This window comes from Pan paniscus, chromosome 19, assembly GCF_029289425.2.
Source record: "Pan paniscus chromosome 19, NHGRI_mPanPan1-v2.0_pri, whole genome shotgun sequence".
Classification (NCBI taxonomy): domain Eukaryota; kingdom Metazoa; phylum Chordata; class Mammalia; order Primates; family Hominidae; genus Pan; species Pan paniscus.
The window spans coordinates 14,764,720-14,782,685 of record NC_073268.2 but is presented as its reverse complement, the minus strand read 5'-3'; the positions used below and the strand labels follow the sequence as shown (position 1 = coordinate 14,782,685).

General features: G+C 51.7%; 1 protein-coding gene across 3 annotated transcripts; it reads left to right on the top strand.

Annotated features, from left to right (window-relative positions):
- The first annotated feature begins 8,215 nt into the window (after positions 1 to 8,215).
- Positions 8,216 to 16,555, top strand: ASGR1 (asialoglycoprotein receptor 1). 3 transcript variants are annotated; one of them, XM_003810110.8, is made up of 8 exons: positions 8,221 to 11,385; positions 12,549 to 12,665; positions 12,804 to 12,899; positions 12,979 to 13,050; positions 15,527 to 15,613; positions 15,698 to 15,849; positions 15,920 to 16,026; positions 16,153 to 16,555. In XM_003810110.8, exons 1-8 carry the CDS (start codon positions 11,316 to 11,318, stop codon positions 16,325 to 16,327), a joined length of 876 nt encoding a protein of 291 aa, XP_003810158.1. In that variant the 5' UTR covers positions 8,221 to 11,315; the 3' UTR covers positions 16,328 to 16,555. The 3 variants fall into 3 exon arrangements, with proteins under 3 accessions (XP_034797294.1, XP_003810158.1, XP_003810159.1); XM_034941403.4 differs by lacking the exon at positions 12,979 to 13,050 and having other exon boundaries at positions 8,216 to 11,385; XM_003810111.8 differs by lacking the exon at positions 12,549 to 12,665 and having other exon boundaries at positions 8,230 to 11,385.
- Positions 16,556 to 17,966: the final 1,411 nt, after the last annotated feature.

Sequence of the window (17,966 nt, the reverse complement as noted above, 5' to 3'; positions counted from 1 at the left end):
CTTGGTGTGTGGCCTGGTTATTTGGGACCTGGGTGTGGAGGGAGATGGGCGCAGCAGAGTCAGATCCTTCTTCACTCCAAGCCAGAGAGGTTAGTGGCCTGGAAAATGGGCCAGGGAGGTAACTGGCAAATCAAGGAACCCGAGTTGGTGAAGACTGAGCCTGGGAAGGTCTGGAGCTCTGTCCAAAGTCATGACAGGCCAGAAAGGGGAGGCTGGAACTTGTCTGGGGCCCTGAAGACTTAGTCCAGCTCTGATCCCCGCCGGGCTGTCTCAGTCCTGTTGGGAAGCACAACAGTCCCTAAAGGAAAATAGAGAGGAAACTTCGTTCATTCATGTTCATGGAGTTGTGGACAGAGCTAGGATCTGGAAATGATTTTTTTTTTTTTTTTTTTAGACAGAGTCTTACTCTGTTGCACAGGCTGGAGTGCAGTGGCTCGATCTCGGCTCACTGTGATCTCTGCCACCCTGGTTCAAGTGATTCTCCTGCCTCAGCCTCCTGAGTAGCTGGGATTACAGATTACTGCCACCATGCCTGGCTAATTTTGTATTTTTAGTAGAGATGGGGTTTCACCATGTTGGTCAGGCTGGTCTTGAACTCCTGACCTTGTTATCCACCCGCCTCAGCCTCCCAAAGTGCTGGGATTACAGGCGTGAGCCACCGCGCCCGGCCTGGAAATGATCTTTACAGAGTTTTGCTGATAAGAACTGCTGTGTGAATATACGCTAGGTTTCTTTATGTGCCCCCCCACCCTTTTTTTTTTTTTTTTTTTTGAGACAGAGTTTCGCTCTTTCGCTCAGGCTGGAGTGCTGTGGTGCGATCTTGGCTCACTGCAACCTCTGCCTGCTGGGTTCAAATGGTTCTCCTGCCTCAGCCTCTCGAATAGCTGGGATTACAGGCGCCTGCCACCACTCCTGGCTAATTTTTGTATTTTTAGTAGAGATGGGGTTTTGCTTTGTTGGCCAGGCTGGTCTCGAACTCCTGACCTCAGGTGATCCGCCCAGCTTGGCCTCCCACAGTGTTAAGATTACAGGCATGAGCCACTACGCCCAGCCTTTATGTCCTATCTCTATGGGAAAGATCTGAGGCAGCTTTGTAAATAATGAGGGTAGGAAAATAAGAATCTAAATGCCAAAGATGAAAACTGGAGAAATGTATATGAACTGTGAGGGTAAATGTGATCTCTGAGCTTCCTGATAGCCATGGCAAAAAAGGAAATTGTCAATTACCTACTTCTTTATTATAAGGGAGAAATACTTCTAGTTCTTTTAGGGAGTCATATTTTCCTGGCCCTAAGTCCTAACTGAAGCTCCTGAGATCCTGCTATATAGAATGGTGACTCTCAGCCTTCTGCCTTCTTCATGTGTTTGGCACAGATGAACCTTTGGGGGCACCTGCTGGGGTACTATTCCTTTCTCTGATTCTCAGGTGCTCCAGTGGGTAAGGCTGAGACAGAGGGGGCCCTAAGAGTTATGGTGGTTAAATCCCAAACAGTGCAAAAGGGCATTTTTTGTAGCCACTCCTGACTAAAGTTGAGAGTTTCATGCAAAAGACCAACCCAGGGGTAGTGATTCTGTGGATGGCATGGCCGTCCAAGCCTAAAGTAGTCCAAGAATAGAGGCAGAGATTGCTGAAGGGGTGTCACTTCAACAAGTAGCCATATATTGCCCTGCAGGATTTTCTATGCAGGACCGAGTCCATCAGGATCCTGGGGATAGGGACCAGGGGTCTGCATTTCTGGAAAGCTCCCGGGTGATTTTGATGTCTCACTGGGTGGAGAAGCACTGCTTCAGAGGATTTTTTTTTTTTTTTTTTGAGGTCGAGTTTCACTTTTGTTGCCCAAGCTGGAGTGCAATGGCGCGATCTCAGCTCACTGCAACCTCCAACTCCAGGGTTCAAGTGATTCTCCTGCCTCAGCTTCCCAAGTAGCTGGGATTACAGATGCGTGCTATAACACACAGCTATTTTTTAATATTTTTAGTAGAAACGGGGTTTCACCATGTTAGCCAAGCTGGTCTCAAACTCTTGACCTCAGGTGATCCGCCCGCCTTGGCCTCCCAAAGTGCTGGGATTACAGGCGTGAGCCACTGCACCTGGCCCTGATGTTTTTCAAATAATCCTTCTCTTAGCTTGGTTCTGTGTAATAGCAGATGGCTTGAGGCTGTGATAACGTTCTCTATCGTGAGCTGAAGGGAGAAATCTAGGAGCTGAGGAAGGTGTGTGCAGGTAATGCGTCTGCGTGTTAAACTAGAAGGGGCAGAATCACATATTTGACCTGGATGGGGTAGAATCACATAATTTTGCATGTATTATTATTATTATTATTATTAGAGACAGAGTTTCGCTCTTGTTGCCCAGGCTGGAGTGCAGTGGTGTGATCTCTGCTCACTGCAACCTCTGCCTTCCGGATTCAAGCGATTCTCCTGCCTCAGCCTCCCGAGTAGCTGGGATTACAGGCGCATGCCACCACGCCCGGCTAATTTTTTGTATTTAGTAGAGACAGGGATTTCACCATATTGATCAGGCTGGTCTCGAACTCCTGACCTCGGGTGATCCACCCCTCCCCCACCGGCCTCCCAAAGTGCTAGGATTACAGGCATGAGCCACCGCGCCTGGCCTGCATGCATTATTTTGTAAATTATAATTAGTACACGTACCTGACAACAATTCAAATAAATATAGAAATACATACTGTTTTTAAAAAGTTTCCTTCCTGTTTCCCTCCAGGCATTATTCCTCAGGGGAAGCACGGTTGCCGCTGGGGCTGTATTCTTCCAAGGCCATGGAGAATTCTTCCCTGGCCGCTTGAGAAGGCAATGTAATTAATGCATTGGAGCCCTGGGCTCCCAAACAACATAGGTTCAAATGCTGGTTCCTCTTCTCCCCACACTTTTTACTTCTTTCAGTAAATACTTCCTTGGATGTTCCTTGGAACCAGGCAGTGTTCTAGATGCTGGGAAGGCAACATCCCTGTCCTTAGGGAACTTTGGGTGCATCCAGTGGAGATGACAGACTATAGGGAGTAAGTGAACACAGAGTGTTTAGACAATGATGGGTGCTACTATGAAAGAGAGTGATGGCCCTTGCTGGTTTAGACCGGGCGGTCAGGGAGGCCCCTTGCAGCATCATTTGGGTGGAGGCCTGAAGGACAACAAAGACTGGGGTGGTGAGAGTGTGCCAAGTAGAGAGACGAACAGTCTGGAAGGAATAAATTTGAAAGGTTGGAGGACAGAAGGAGGCCACTGGAGTGGAGTAGGGTGGGGGACAGAGAGAAATAGGAGGTGTGTCAGGGAAGTCAGAGAGGCGTGGCACACAGGACTTCCCGTGGATTTTTCAGAGTGGTGTAGAAGCTGCTGGAGGGCTGTGGAGGGAACCGTGAGCTAGTTACTCTGGGTGTGAAGGGGAATACACAGCAGGGGGCAATGGAGAGCCAGCTAGGCTGTTGCTGGCGTTAGGATGAGGGACGATGGTGGAGTCACTGTCACTCTGGGGAGAGCTTAACCTCTCTAAGCCTCAGTATACCTAGCTGTAAAATGGAAATAACTACCTACCTTGCTGGATACTTGGGAGGAATAAACTGGAAAGTACACGTAAAGCCCTCAGCACAGTGCCTGACGCATGGTAGAAAATGGTAGCAATTATTGTCATTGGCCTCTTGGTCTATTTTCAGATATGCATAAGCCCAAAAGTTAAAGCCTGGAATCATTTGGAGTTTTAACAAGTTTTACCCTCAAAAAGTAGGAAAGAGGCAGGCCTGGCATGGTGGCTCACGCCTGTAATCCCAGCACTTTGGGAGGCTGAGGTGGGCAGATCACGAGGTCAGGAGTTCAAGACCAGCCGGGCCAACATGGTGAAACCCTGTCTCTACTAAGAAAACAAACAAAAAAAGCTGGGGGTGGTGGCGGGTGCCTGTAATCCCAGCTACTGGGGAGGCTGAGGCAGGAGAATCCCTTGAACCCGGGAGGCGGAGTTTGCAGTCAGCTGAGATTGCGCCACTGCACTCCAGCTTGGGCGACAGGGCAAGACTCTGTCTCAAAAAAAAAGTAGGAAAGAGGTATAGAGAGGGTCCTGGGTCAGAGAATCCTGGCTGTCCCAAGGTTGAAAAGGTGGGTGTGCCTGGGGTGGACAGAGTGGCATTGAGGAGGAGAGAGCTTGGGGGAGAGAGACCCTACTGGAGACAGGGAGCTTGGGCCCCCATTCCTGCAGGCCGGCTTCTTGTCAACTGCAGAGATGGGATATTGAAGCCCTTGGGGTGGGTTGTGTCAGCTCAGATTTAAACTTGTGTGCAGAGGCCCGTCTGCTCCTTTCAGCACTGGTGGTCCCCCTCTTCCCTTGCCCTGGCGCACAGCCCTCCAGCCCGAAAGGTTGGAGGATAGCCTTCCTTTTCCTCAACCTCCCCTGCTTCATCTCAACCCAATTCCTGCTCAGCCTCTTCTAGATATGGGACCATAGGCCGCCCTCTTTGGGAAGTTCATGAAGAGCCTCTGCTTTGCCCCTCCTGCCTGTTTGTTCAGGTGCCTCTTTTCAGATCTGCGGGTATTAGACTCCCTGCAGGCCTGGGAGGAGGTCTAGCTCCAGCCCTTGGGTGCACAGGCCCATCGCAAACATGAGGCTGGAAAGTGCTCTGAGAGGGTTGGCAAGGACTGAGGGAGCTCAGAATCCTTCACCACAGCAGGGGAAGGGACTGTCTCAACTCAGATAACCCCCGGGCCTCCAGCTCTGTCCCAGCGAAGTTGCTATAACCCCCCTCTGGGGTGTGGGGACAGACACCCTCTGCCATCCTGATCCCAATCTTCTCCCTTTTCTCCTCCTCCCGAACTGGAAGAGGCCTTGGAGGTCTAGTGCAACTCACGGCTGTGTTGCTAGTGAGGATAATAGAAATAAAAGCAGCTAGCACGTGCTGAGCACCTGGCGTGTGCCAGCGCTGCGCTGAGTGCTTTTCACTCATTATCCCATTTAACCTTGATGAGCACTCTGAGCGGGGCATGAACCCATTTTCCAGATGAGGGCAAGGTGGAGCAGGTCTGGCTGATGGAGGCCCTCAGGCTGGTTTTGCAGCATGAGCATCTTCCTGGAGCCTCTGGCCTTCAGCAAGCGTCTTGCTCAGCAGCCACAAGCCCTCTTGCTTCCAGCCCCTTCTCCTCTGTTCACCAGCGGCTCAGGCCTCCCCCAGTCTGAAAATACTCCAGTCTTCCTGACTTACCCTTATGGGAAGTTCATTCCATTATCTCTCCTCAGCAATATATATATATATATATATATATATATATATATATATATATACACTTTTTTTTTTTTTTTTGAGATGGAGGCTCGCTCTGTCACCCAGGCTGGAGTGCAGTGGCACAATCTCGGCTCACTGCAAGCTCCGCCTCCTGGGTTCAAGCAATTCTCCTGCCTCAACCTCCAGACTACCTGGGACTACAGGCGCACGCTGCCACGCCCGGCTAATTGTTTTGTATTTTAGTAGAGACGTGGTTTCACCGTGTTGCCCAGGCTGGTCTCCAACTCCTGAGCTCACGCAATCCGCCCGCCTCGGCCTCCTAAAGTGCTAGGATTACAGGCATGAGCCACCGCGCGTGGCCTCCCTAGCAATATTTAACTTGGTGCTTATGGTCCCCAGAGCTGGCCCTGAAGCTTGGATGACTGCCAGGCCTGGGTACTTCCTTCTGCTTCTCCCACTGGCAGGGACTGTCCTGGGCTGCTTTCTTTCCACCATGCCCTCTCACGGAGCGGGTCGCCACAGGGCACTTTGCCACACCTGGACCTCGCCCACAACTCTGCTTTCAGAGGCTCCTGCTCATAAGTCTCTTCAGACTCCAGACCCATCTACAGTAGCCTCTGGACCCTGGGCAGGTGTGCCACTGTCCCCCACCTCCCTGGTCCCCTCCTGACTGCACATTCAGTAGCTACAGGTCCACTTCATTCCCCTGCTAAAGTTCTGCTCATCTGGCCTTCCCTGTCTGGCCTCCAGCCTCACAGTTTCTCACTGAGACCAACGCAGCAGCCTCCTGATCTCATCTCCCTGCCTCTGGGCAAACCATCTCTGAGCCATCACCCACTCCAAGGCCAGGCTGTTGTTAAACTCACAGATCTGACCTCACCACTGCCCTGACTGCAACTCTTTATGGGTCTTCCTTTGTTATCAGCAATACAAAATTAATACAGGAGACTTTCTCCACAAGGAAAATCCAAGGTCCATATCCTCTAAAATTCTTCAATATTTGAAAACGTTAATTTGTATTAAAGAAAATATTTATTTATTTATATTTATTTATTTATTTTGAGATGGAGTCTCGCTCTGTCGCCAGGCTGGAGTGCAGTGGCGGGATCTTGGCTCACTGCAACCTCCGCCTCCCGGGTTCAAGCCATTCTCCTGCCTCAGCCTCCTGTGTAGCTGGGACTACAGGCACATAGAGAAAGGGTCTTGGTCTGTCACCCAGGCTGGAGTGCAGTTGCATGATCTCGGCTCACTGCAACCTCCGCCTCCCAGGTTCAAGCGATCCTCTCACCTCAGCCGCGTGAGTAGCTGGGACCACAGGCATGCACCACCACACCTGGTTAATTTTTTGTATTTTTGGTAGAGACAGGGTTTTTCCATGTTATCCAGGCTTGTCCCGAACTCTTGAGCTCAAGCCATCTGCCTGCCTCGGCCTCACAAAGTGCTGGGATTAGAGGCATGAGCCACCATGCCTGGCCAAAAAATTTCTTTTCTTTTTTTTTTCTTTTTTTTTTTGAGACGGAGTCTCGCTCTGTTGCCCGGGCTGGAGTGCAGTGATGCGATCTCGGCTCACTGCAAGCTCTGCCTCCAGGGTTCACGCCACGCCATTCTCCTGCCTCAGCCTCCCGAGTAGCTGGGACTACAGGCGCCCGCCACCACGCCCGGCTAATTTTTTTTTTTTTTGTATTTTTAGTAGACATGGGGTTTCATCGCGTTAGCCAGGATGGTCTGGATATCCTGACCTCGTGATCCACCTGCCTTGGCCTCCCAAAGTGCTGGGATAACAGGCGTGAGCCACCGCGCCCAGCCAAAAAATATATTTTCAAGAAAGGCATTCGAATTTATTAGCATACACAGGGATAAACCACAGAGTGATTACCCTAACCAAGGTATATAATCTTTTTTTTTTTTTTTTCCTAGACGGAGTATCGCCCTGTCACCCAGGCTGGAGTGCAGTGGCTCGATCTCAGCTCACAGCAGCCTCTGCCTCCTGGGCTCAAGCAATTCTCTGCCTCAGCCTCCCGAGTAGCTGGGATTACAGGTGCCCGCCACCATGCCTGGCTAATTTTGTTTTGTATTTTTAGTAGAGACAGGGTTTCACTATCTTGGCCAGGCTGGTCTCAAACTCCTGACCTCGTGATCCACCTGCCTCGGCCTCCCAAAGTGCTGGGATTACAGGCATGAGCCACCACGCCTGGCCTATAACCTTTAATTTAATTTAATTAATTTATTTACTTATTTTGAGACAGGTTCTCACTCTATCACCCAGGCTGGAGTGCAGTGGCACCATCATAGCTCACTGTGGCCTCAACTCCTGGGCTCAAGTGATCCTCCCACTTCAGCCTCCCAAGTAGCTGAGACTACAGGCATGATGGGGTCTTGCTATGTTGCCCAGGACATGTGTCTCAAACTCCTGGCCTCAAGCAGTCCTCCTGCCTTGACCTCCCAAAGTGTTGGGATGACAGACGTGAGCCACCAGATCCGGCCTAACATGTTCTTAAAGGAATAAATGTAAAGGGTGAATGAATTCTCAGAGGGCATCAATCTACCACCATTGTGGCATAGTTTTGTTTTTAGCTACTTTTTGGTTTTCAGTATTATCTCTGGTATTTTGCAGAGGGCTTGGAAGTTAGTGGCCTGGTACATGGTATTATTTGTTTGCCTTCCATCTCTGACTTCCATTCTAAAGTTACTTGCTTTGCCAAGGGTGGTGGCACAAACCTGTAATCCTAGCTACTCAGGAGGCTGGGGAGGGAGGATTACTTGAGGCCAGGAATTTGAGACCAGTCTGGGCAACACAGTGAGACCCCCATCTCTAAAAATAATAATAATAATAATAATAATAATAATAATAATAAATGTTATTGGCTTTAGAGGGTGTTTTTCAGCACTGATCCAAGCACTGCTCCCTAATCAATGAGTTTGGAGAATGTGGTTATAGAGTAGAAATCAGATTTGAAAGCCTCTTACTCCAATATAATGTGCAAACAGAAAAATGCACATATCATAACTGCATACCTTTCTGCAGCTTTGCAAGCTGAACACCACCACGGTGTAACCAGCATCCACACCCAAGAGCTGAAGTTTTCCGTCATCCCCGACGTGCCTCTTGTGCTCTTGGCTAGTCACTATTTCTGTGAGGGTGACCACTATTCTTTTTTTTTTTTTTGAGATGGAGTGTCCCTCTGTTGCCCGGGCTGGAGTGCAGTGGCACGATCTCGGCTCACTGCAACCTCTGTCTCCCGGGTTCAAGCATTTCTCCCGCCTCAGCCTCCCGTGTAGCTGGGACCACAGGTGCCTGCCACCACACCTGGCTAATTTTTGTATTTTTAGTAGAGACGGGATTTCGCTATGTTGGCCAGGCTAATCTCGAACTCCTGACCTCAGGTAATCTGCCTGGCTCGGTCTCCCAAAGTGCTGGGATTACAGGCATGAGCCGCCGCGCCCAGCCGGGTGACCACTATTCCGACCGAAATAATGTGGGTTCATTTGCCTGAATAAGCCCGATTGTAAGTGATTATATTAGAGGATGTTTAATTAACAGCCCAACAGTCAACAAAATCACTGGCCATTGTCCCAGCACATATAAATGACATGGTGGTTGTCAGGACACAGACAAAGGAGGGCACACACAGACCTGTCACATTTTATGCAAGAGATGTGTTCCTGAATATCTCACATCATTGAAAACTCTCAAAATTCAAGCCTTGTTTTCTCATTGAAATAACTGTAAAATAGGATTTGGATGACTTCACATTTGGGCCTAAAGTGAGACTTATTATCTTTTTTTTTTTTTGAGATGAAGTCTTGCTCTTGTCCCCCAGGCTGGAGTGCAATGGCGCGATCTCAGCTCACTGCAACCTCCGCCTCCTGGGTTCAAGCGATTCTCCTGCCTCAGCCTCCCGAGTAGCTGGGATTACAAGCGCCTGCCACCACGCCTGGCTAATTTTTATATTTTTAGTAGAGACGAGGTTTCACCATGTTGGTCAGGCTGGTCTCGAACTCCTGACCTCAGATGATCCGCCCACCTCGGCCTCCCACAGTGCTGAGATTACAGGCATGAGCCACTGTACCCAGCTGAGACTTATTATTATTATTATTATTTATTTTTTTTTTTTTTGAGATGGAGTCTTGCTCTGTCACCAGGCTGGAGTGCAGTGGCATAATCTTGGCTCACTGCAACCTCCACCTCCTGGGTTTAAGCGATTCTCCTGTCTCAGCCTCCTGAGTAGCTGGGATTACAGGTGTGCACCACCATGCCCTGCTAATTTTTTTATTTTTAGTAGAGACGGGGCTTCATCATGTTGGTCAGGCTGGTCTTGAACTCCTGACCTCAGGTGATCCGCCCGCCTCGGCCTCCCACAGTGCTGGGATTACAGGCGTAAGCCACTGCACCCAGCCGAGACTTATCTTTAATATTGCCTGATTTCCAAGTGAGCATAATTCAAATTCACATGGCTCTCTCTGAAGCCCCGTGGGGCTGTGAGGGACCATGGTTTAGCATCTCTGGGACACTGGAGCCCAGCTGTGTCAACCGGATGGGATCCTGGCTCTGTGTGATGGGTGTGGTTCTGGGGCCCGAACGCAGTGCCTGGAGTCAGGCTGCCCAGGTTCTAGTCTACCCTTTGCTGCTTCCTTGCAGCATGACCCTGGGCAAGCTCTTACCTTGTAGGGCCTTAGCTTTCTCATCTGTGAAATGGGATGTGCTCTGGGGATAATGAGAGAAGTTCATGAACGCAGTGACCTGAGGCACACAGTAGTAGTGAGTGGAGGTTTGCTGGCACCAGTCCCAGCGGAGGCTCTCCTGCCTTTCCTGGAACCAAGCTGGCCCTCATGCTGCTTGGAGGACTTTACTCCCCAGGAGAGGGAAGCAAGTCAGGCCAGAGCTGGGAAGCCTGGGGCTCAGCCCCACAGGAAACTGGGGCCTGCGGCTCAGGTGCCAGGGTCACAGGTCTGGATTGGGCAAGAGCAGAGGACCGGTCCCTCTGATCCTGTTCAGGGATATTTGGAGACACCAATAGTTCTGGGGAATTTAGAGGCAGGAAGCGAAACGGGGAGGGAGGGGGGATATGGCAAATCCCACCCCAGCCCCTCCTGGCCTGGCACCCCTCCCAAATGGTGCACGGAAGAGTGAGGTGACTGGCATGTGTGGGGGCAACACAATTCTCCTCCCTGGGGAGCAGAGCAGAGGCAACCCATCCCCCACTCCCACCCCCACACTCCCCTAAGTTCCAATCCATTTCCACCTCTGTTTACTGTCCAAAGTCCCGGGCACTGGAGATGCCACGTTTGGCGTGCTTGGACACATAGACACGCAGACACAGAGACACCGGGGCCCAGGGCCCTCCTATGGACCCTGCCCGCTCCCCTCCCATTGTCCACGGCTGTCCACCCACCCCCATTCTCCAAGCTTCAGCCCCCCTCCTTAGTTCGGCATCTGCACAGCACTGAAGAACCTGGGAGTCAGACCCTGAGACCCTGAGCAAGTAAAATGGGAAGAGAGGTGGTGGGAGGCTGGCTGGGGGTGCAGGGGTGCGGAGGGAACCCAGGATGTGTTGGGGGGTGCTGGGTGGGAAACATCAAGGATGGATTCTGGATGTCAGGCCTGGGAGGGGATGGAGGAAAGAAGAAAGATCCCGGTGGGGCGCGGTGGCCCACGCCTGTAATCCCAGCACGTTGGGAGGCTGGGGTGGGTGGATTGCCTGAGCTCAGGAGTTTGAGACAAGCCTGGGCAACACGGTGAAACCCCGTCTCTACTAAAATACAAAAAAGTAGCCAGGCGTGGTGGCGTGCACCTGTTGTCCCAGCTACTTCAGAGGCTGAGGCAGGAGAACCGCTTGAACCCGGGAGGCAGAGGTTGCAGTAAGCTGAGATCATGCCACTGCACTCCAGCCTGGGGACAGAGCGAGACTCCCTCTCAAAAAAAAAAAAAAAAAAAAAGAAAAGGAAAGAAAGAAGAAAGGTCTCCATGATGGAGCCGTCAATCAGATGGGAGTAAAGAGATGGGCCCCTCATTCCCACTCTAGTCCTGGTGAGCCCCCACCTCAGCCCCAGCCTCAGTCTTGACTCAGTCCCAGGTCCAGCGCCAGCCCTATCATGACCAAGGAGTATCAAGACCTTCAGCATCTGGACAATGAGGAGAGTGACCACCATCAGCTCAGAAAAGGTGAGGGCCACCTTGCCCTGCCTCTGCAAGGCGAGAATTTGGCGGTTCTCCACCCTCCAGCCACAGCTCCTACTCTTGCCCATGAGCCTGGCTCTCTCTCTGGGTCTGTCTCCCTCCCCCAACACTGGGAAAGGTGTCGGAGCTGCCTCTCTCAGGAGAGGGGCAGAGTGTGGGGTTGGAGTCCCTTTATTGGTGACAGGTGCCCAAAGCTTTCCTGTGCCTCCTGGCCCTCGGAGGTGGACCCGGGGGTGTGGGAACAGCTGGAAGCTGGAGAGATGTCACTGTCGGCTTCCTATGACGAAGTCAGGCCCCCTCTTCCTTTCCCCTTCCAACACCACCCAGGGACCCCGGTCGTGCGTGCGTGTGCGTGTGTGTGTCAGTGATCAGTTTGGTGAAGGGGGGAAAGGTTTCTATGAAGGGTCTGAGGATTCTGTGAGGGGGGGGGATGAGGGATCTCTGACCTGAGGGAGAACGAGACTCTCTTGCTTCAAAAACAAATTCCCCTTGACCCATTTCTTTGTCCTCCGAGCAGGGAATTGTTTAGGCTGAGCAAGGATGAAGTTCGTGGGGGATGGGGTGCAGCGCGCTTTGACGGAAGGGAGGGTCCGCAGCGGAGGAGACCCGGCAGGGAGGCCCCCCCAACCCTCCAGCTCTCAGGGGACAGGGCTAACGTGTCTCTTCCCCCTGCTGGGTGGAAGACTTGAGGGCCTGAATGGTAGCTATTGCACCTTCTCTCCCTGCACGCAGCCAAAGACGAGTGGAATTCATGGACAGAGAAACCTTCCTTCTTTCCCCACTTTCAAGGGAAGCAGCGACTCCGAGGCGCGGGGCCACTCAATTGCGTTTCAAGGCGCGGGAGGAGGGGGTGGGCTGAGGTTCCTGGATTGGCTGCAGTGACGCAGTCATGCCATTAGGTGTCAGCAAAAGCTCAGGGCCTCGGTGGGATGGGGCGGCTCAGCGCTTAGCCCCCTTCCCCAGCCCTCTTTTCTCCCCGATTTCCAGTTGCCTCTGGCCCTGCAGGGTCGCCCACCGCCCGCATTTCTTCATGTACATGGTTCCTCCTAGACTACTAGGGCCGCCTTAGCTTGCTACCCTTCTAGGACCCTGGAGCTGTGCCAGGGTCCCCTCTGTCCCCGCGCTCCTGACACCCCCTCCTCTTGCAGGGCCACCTCCTCCCCAGCCCCTCCTGCAGCGTCTCTGCTCCGGACCTCGCCTCCTCCTGCTCTCCCTGGGCCTCAGCCTCCTGCTGCTTGTGGTTGTCTGTGTGATCGGATCCCAAAGTGGGTGCCCCAGGGGTGGGCAGGGAAGGGGGCAACATTGGGGGGTGTTGACGGGGGACCGTGGCAAGGGAGTGGTGGGTGCAGTGGTGGCGGACACAGCGATCCCGTTTTCTTCTCTCTGCACGCTCTCCTGGCCAGACTCCCAGCTGCAGGAGGAGCTGCGGGGCCTGAGAGAGACGTTCAGCAACTTCACAGCGAGCACGGAGGCCCAGGTCAAGGGCTTGAGCACCCAGGGTGAGGGCGCTGGGGCGGGGCTGGGGCTGGGGCTGGGGCTGGGGGGCTGTCGGGAACGCTGAGCGAGCCTCTCCCGCAGGAGGCAATGTGGGAAGAAAGATGAAGTCGCTAGAGTCCCAGCTGGAGAAACAGCAGAAGGACCTGAGTGAAGGTCAGAGAGGGAGTGTGTGTGTGTGTGTGTGTGTGTGAAAGAGAGTGAGAGTGTGTGTGGATGTGTGAGAAAGAGAGTGTGAGTGTGTGTGGATGTGTGTGAGAATGAGAGGGAGTGTGTGTGTGAGTCTGTGTGTGAGAATGAGGGGGAGTGTGTTTTGGGTGTGTGTATGAGAGCCTGTGTGTGGATGTGAGAATGAGAGGGAGTGTGTGTCTGTGAGTGTGAGAATGAGATGGAGTGTGTGTGTGAGAATGAGATGTGTGTGTGAGTCTGTGAGTGTGAGAATGAGATGTGTGTGTGTGGGAATGAGAGGGAGTGTGTGTCTGAGTGTGAGAATGAGATGGAGTATGAGACTGTGTGTGTGGGAATGAGAGGGAGTGTGTGTCTGTGAGTGTGAGAATGAGATGGAGTGTGTGTGAGACTGTGTGTGGGAATGAGGGAGTGTGTGTCTGTGTGAGAATGAGATGGAGTGTGTGTGAGACTGTGGGAATGAGGGAGTGTGTGTGAGTGTGAGAATGAGAGGGAGTGTGTCTGTGAGTGTGATAATGAGGTGTGTGTGTCTGAGTGTAAGAATGAGATGGGGGTGTGTGTCTGTGAGTGTGTGAGAGTGAGAATGAGATGGGGTGTGTGTGTCTGTGAGTGTGTGAGAGTTTGTGAGTGTGAGAATGAGATGGGGTGTGTGTGAGTGTGAGAATGAGATGGGGTGTGTGTCTGTGTGTGAGAATGAGATGGGTGTGTGTGTGAGAGAGTCTGAGTGTGAGAATGAGGGTGTGTGTGAGAATGAGGAGTGTGGATGGGTGTGAGTGTGAGAGTCTGTGTGTGTGAGAATGAGGGAGTGTGGGTGTGTGTGCGAGTGTGAGTCTGTTTATGTGTGTGAGAATGTGTGTCAGTGTATGTGTGTGAGAACGTGTGTGTTAGTGTGTGTTGCATGTGTGGGGGAATGAGGGATTGTGTCTGTGAGTGTGAGAATGAGATGGAGTGTGTGTGAGACTGTGTGTGAGAATGAAAGGGAGTGTGTGTGTGAGAAAATGAGATGGGTGTGTGTGTCTATGAGTGTGTGTGAGAGTCTGTGAGAATGAGAGGGAGTGTGTGTGTGTGCCTGTGTGAAAATGAGGAGTGTGGATGGGTGTGTGAGAGTCTGTGTGTTTATGTGTGTGAGAATGAGGGAGTGTGGGTGTGTGCGAATGTGAGTCTGTGTTTATGTGTGTGAGAATGTGTGTCAGTGTATGTGAGAATGTGTGTTAGTGTGTTGCATGTGTGTGAGAATGTAAGTATATGTGTAAGTGCATGTATGTGTGAGTATGTGCTTGTGTGAATGTGCATTGTGTGCATGTGTGAAAGAGTATATGTGTGTTGTGGGTGTGGGTGAGGGTGTGTGTGTGGTGTGTGTGGTGGGTGAGGGTGTGTTGTATGTGTGGGTGTGCGTTGTGTGAATGTGTGTATGTGGGTGAGGGTGTGTTGTATGTGTGGGTGTGCGTTGTGTGAATGTGTGTATGTGGGTGAGGGTGTGTGTGTGCCTGTGTGAGGGTGTGTTGTGGTTTTTGTGTGTTTGGGTGAGGGTGTGTTGTGTGTGTGTTGTGTGTGTGTGGGTGAAGGTGTGTTGTGTGTGTCGTGGGTGAAGGTGTGTTGTGTGTGTCGTGATTGTAGATTAGGGTGTGTTCCGTGTGTGTGTGTGAGGGTGTATGTTGTGGGTGTTTTGTGTGTGAGTGGGTGTGTAAGGGTGTGTTGTGTGTATGCGGGTTAAGGTGTGTTGTGCGTGTGAGGGTGTATTGTGTGTGTTTTGTGTGTGTTGTGTGTATGTGGGTTAGGGTGTGTGTGTTTGTGTGTTTTGTGTGTTGTCTGTGTATGTGGGTTACGGTGTGTTGTGCGTGTGAGGGTGTGTTGTGTATGGTGTGTTGTGTGTGTTGTGTATGTGAGTTAGGGTGTGTTGTGTCTATGTATGTGTAAGGGTGTGTTGTGTGTCTGTGGGTGTGTTGTGTATGTGGGTTAGGGTGTGTTGTGTGTTCTGTATTGTGTGTTTTATGTGTTGTCTGTATGTGGGTTATGTGTGTTGTGTGTGTTGTGGATGTATGTGGGTTAGGGTGTGTTGTGTGTCTCTGTGTGTTGTGTGTTGTAGGTGTTTTGTGTGTTGTCTGCGTTTGTGTCTGTGGGTTAGGGTGTGTTGTATGTGTTGTGTTTTGTGTGTTGTCGGTGTGTGTGTATGTGGGTTAGGTTGTGTGTGTGTGTGTGTGTGTTGTATATTGTCTGTGTGTTAGGATGTGTTGTGTGTCTGTGTGAGTGTGTGTGTAAGGGTGTGTTGTGTGTGTAGGAGTGTGTGTGTGTGTATGGGGGTCTCTCAGGCCAACTCCGCTGCTGTTTGTGGCAATGCGATGGGTGTTCGGGTCCCAGCAGGAGGATGTAGGGCTGACCTCGTTTCCCGTTTCCCTCCCCGTGGTTTCCGCATCTCCTCCCGCTCCCCTCCGCCCGGTCTCCCCAGATCACTCCAGCCTGCTGCTCCACGTGAAGCAGTTCGTGTCTGACCTGCGGAGCCTGAGCTGTCAGATGGCGGCGCTCCAGGGCAATGGTAAGGAGGCCAGCCCGGCCCGCTCTCTGCCTCCCCCCTTCTCTGGGCAGCGCTTAGCCCCTGCGCCCCGTTTCTCCCGCTCAGGCTCAGAAAGGGCCTGCTGCCCGGTCAACTGGGTGGAGCACGAGCGCAGCTGCTACTGGTTCTCTCGCTCCGGGAAGGCCTGGGCTGACGCCGACAACTACTGCCGGCTGGAGGACGCGCACCTGGTGGTGGTCACGTCCTGGGAGGAGCAGGTGAGGACCCGGAGGGTCTGGGAGGCTGGCTGGCCTCGGAGAGATCACCACCCGCCTTCTCTCTCCTCAGAAATTTGTCCAGCACCACATAGGCCCTGTGAACACCTGGATGGGCCTCCACGACCAAAACGGGCCCTGGAAGTGGGTGGACGGGACGGACTACGAGACGGGCTTCAAGTGAGTGCGCGCCCTCCCTCGGCCTGGGTCTGGCCGCCTTCGCGCCTGGGGCCCTGGGCTGAGGGGTCTGGAGCGACCCGCCTGCGGATCCGACCTCCTGGGGCCCACAGCTGGCTCTGTCCCCAGGAACTGGAGGCCGGAGCAGCCGGACGACTGGTACGGCCACGGGCTCGGAGGAGGCGAGGACTGTGCCCACTTCACCGACGACGGCCGCTGGAACGACGACGTCTGCCAGAGGCCCTACCGCTGGGTCTGCGAGACAGAGCTGGACAAGGCCAGCCAGGAGCCACCTCTCCTTTAATTTATTTCTTCAATGCCTCGACCTGCCGCAGGGGTCCGGGATTGGGAATCCGCCCATCTGGGGGCCTCTTCTGCTTTCTCGGGAATTTTCATCTAGGATTTTAAGGGAAGGGGAAGGATAGGGTGATGTTCCGAAGGTGAGGAGCTTGAAACCCGTGGCGCTTTCTGCAGTTTGCAGGTTATCATTGTGAACTTTTTTTTTTTAAGAGTAAAAAGAAATATACCTAAACCTTCTGTTAGTTGTCTGGTTATTGGGGAATCGGAAGCAGGAGTGGGCTGGTTGGCATTACGAAGCCTTAGCGGGTGCTGTGGCATCAGGAGAACTGTGTGGGCTTTGGGCCAGAATGGCCAGACTTTGTTATTTACAGATACGTGAGTTTGGGCAAGTTATTGTTCTCTGTGTCCCAGCTGTAAACAAGCCATCTTACTGGAGGCCATCCTACTTGGAGCAATACCCCCAGGAGGAGAACTACCCGAATTTTTTTTTTTTTTTTGTAAGATGGAGTCTTGCTCTGTTGCCCAGGCTGGAATGCAATGGCATGATCTCAGCTCACTGCAACCTCTGCCCCCCGGGTTCAAGTGATTCTCCTGCCTCAGCCTCCCGAGTACCTGAGATCACAGGAGTGCACCACCACGCCCGGCTAATTTTTGTATTTTTCGTAGAGACTGGGTTTCACCATGTTGGCCAGGCTGGCCTCGAATTCCTGACCTCAAGTGATCTGCCCCCCTCGGCTTCCCAAAGTGCTGGGATTACAGGCGTGAGCCACTGCCCCCGGCAGAACCACCCGAATTTGTTGAGTGCTTCAGCAACTTCGAATGAAACTCACTGGTGTCCTTTGCATTCATTACAGCAAACAGAAGCAGCGTTCATAGACAGGTAGCAGATACAACGAACACACAACCAAGAATCACCAAACATACTAGGAAAACCAGTACTGCGGAACAGAAGCAACAAAGCGTATAGAATCAACAACCAAGGATGGGAGTTAGGACAAACCGATTCAGACACGGAACTGTGAACAAAAATTGCCAAAGTATTCACCCATAAACAAGACCTCAAGTGATTCCTAAAAGGAGCAATGCTCTGACCACAGTAAAATAAAGTTAGAAATGAACGTGAAAGTACAGCCAAGAAGAGATCTATCAACATATAATTTTCTCACCATCTTTTTTTGTATTACTTCCTAAGTCATTCTGAGTTTAAGAGAAAATCAAAATGAAAAAATCAAGTGATTTAGAAATGCGCTACAAGAGTACTGCATTTGCTGAAACCGTGGGATGCTCAAAGTAGTTCTCGGGAGAAAATGTAAGTAGAGATAAGCACTTCTATTATTTATTTATTTTTATTTATTTATTTATTTTTGAGATGGAGTTTTGCTCTTTTTGCCCAGGCTGAAGTGCAATGGCATGACCTCGTCTCACTGCAATGTCCACCTTCCGAGTTCAAGGGATTCTCCTGCCTCAGCCTCCCGAGTAGCTGGAATTACAGGCACCCGCCACCACGCCTGACTAATTTTTTATATTTTTAGTAGAGACGGGGCTTCACCATTTTGGTCAGGCTGGTCTCGAAGATAAACACTTTTACTAAAAAACAAGAAAGGCTGACTTGAAATATGCTGTTTCAACTCAAGAAACTTGAA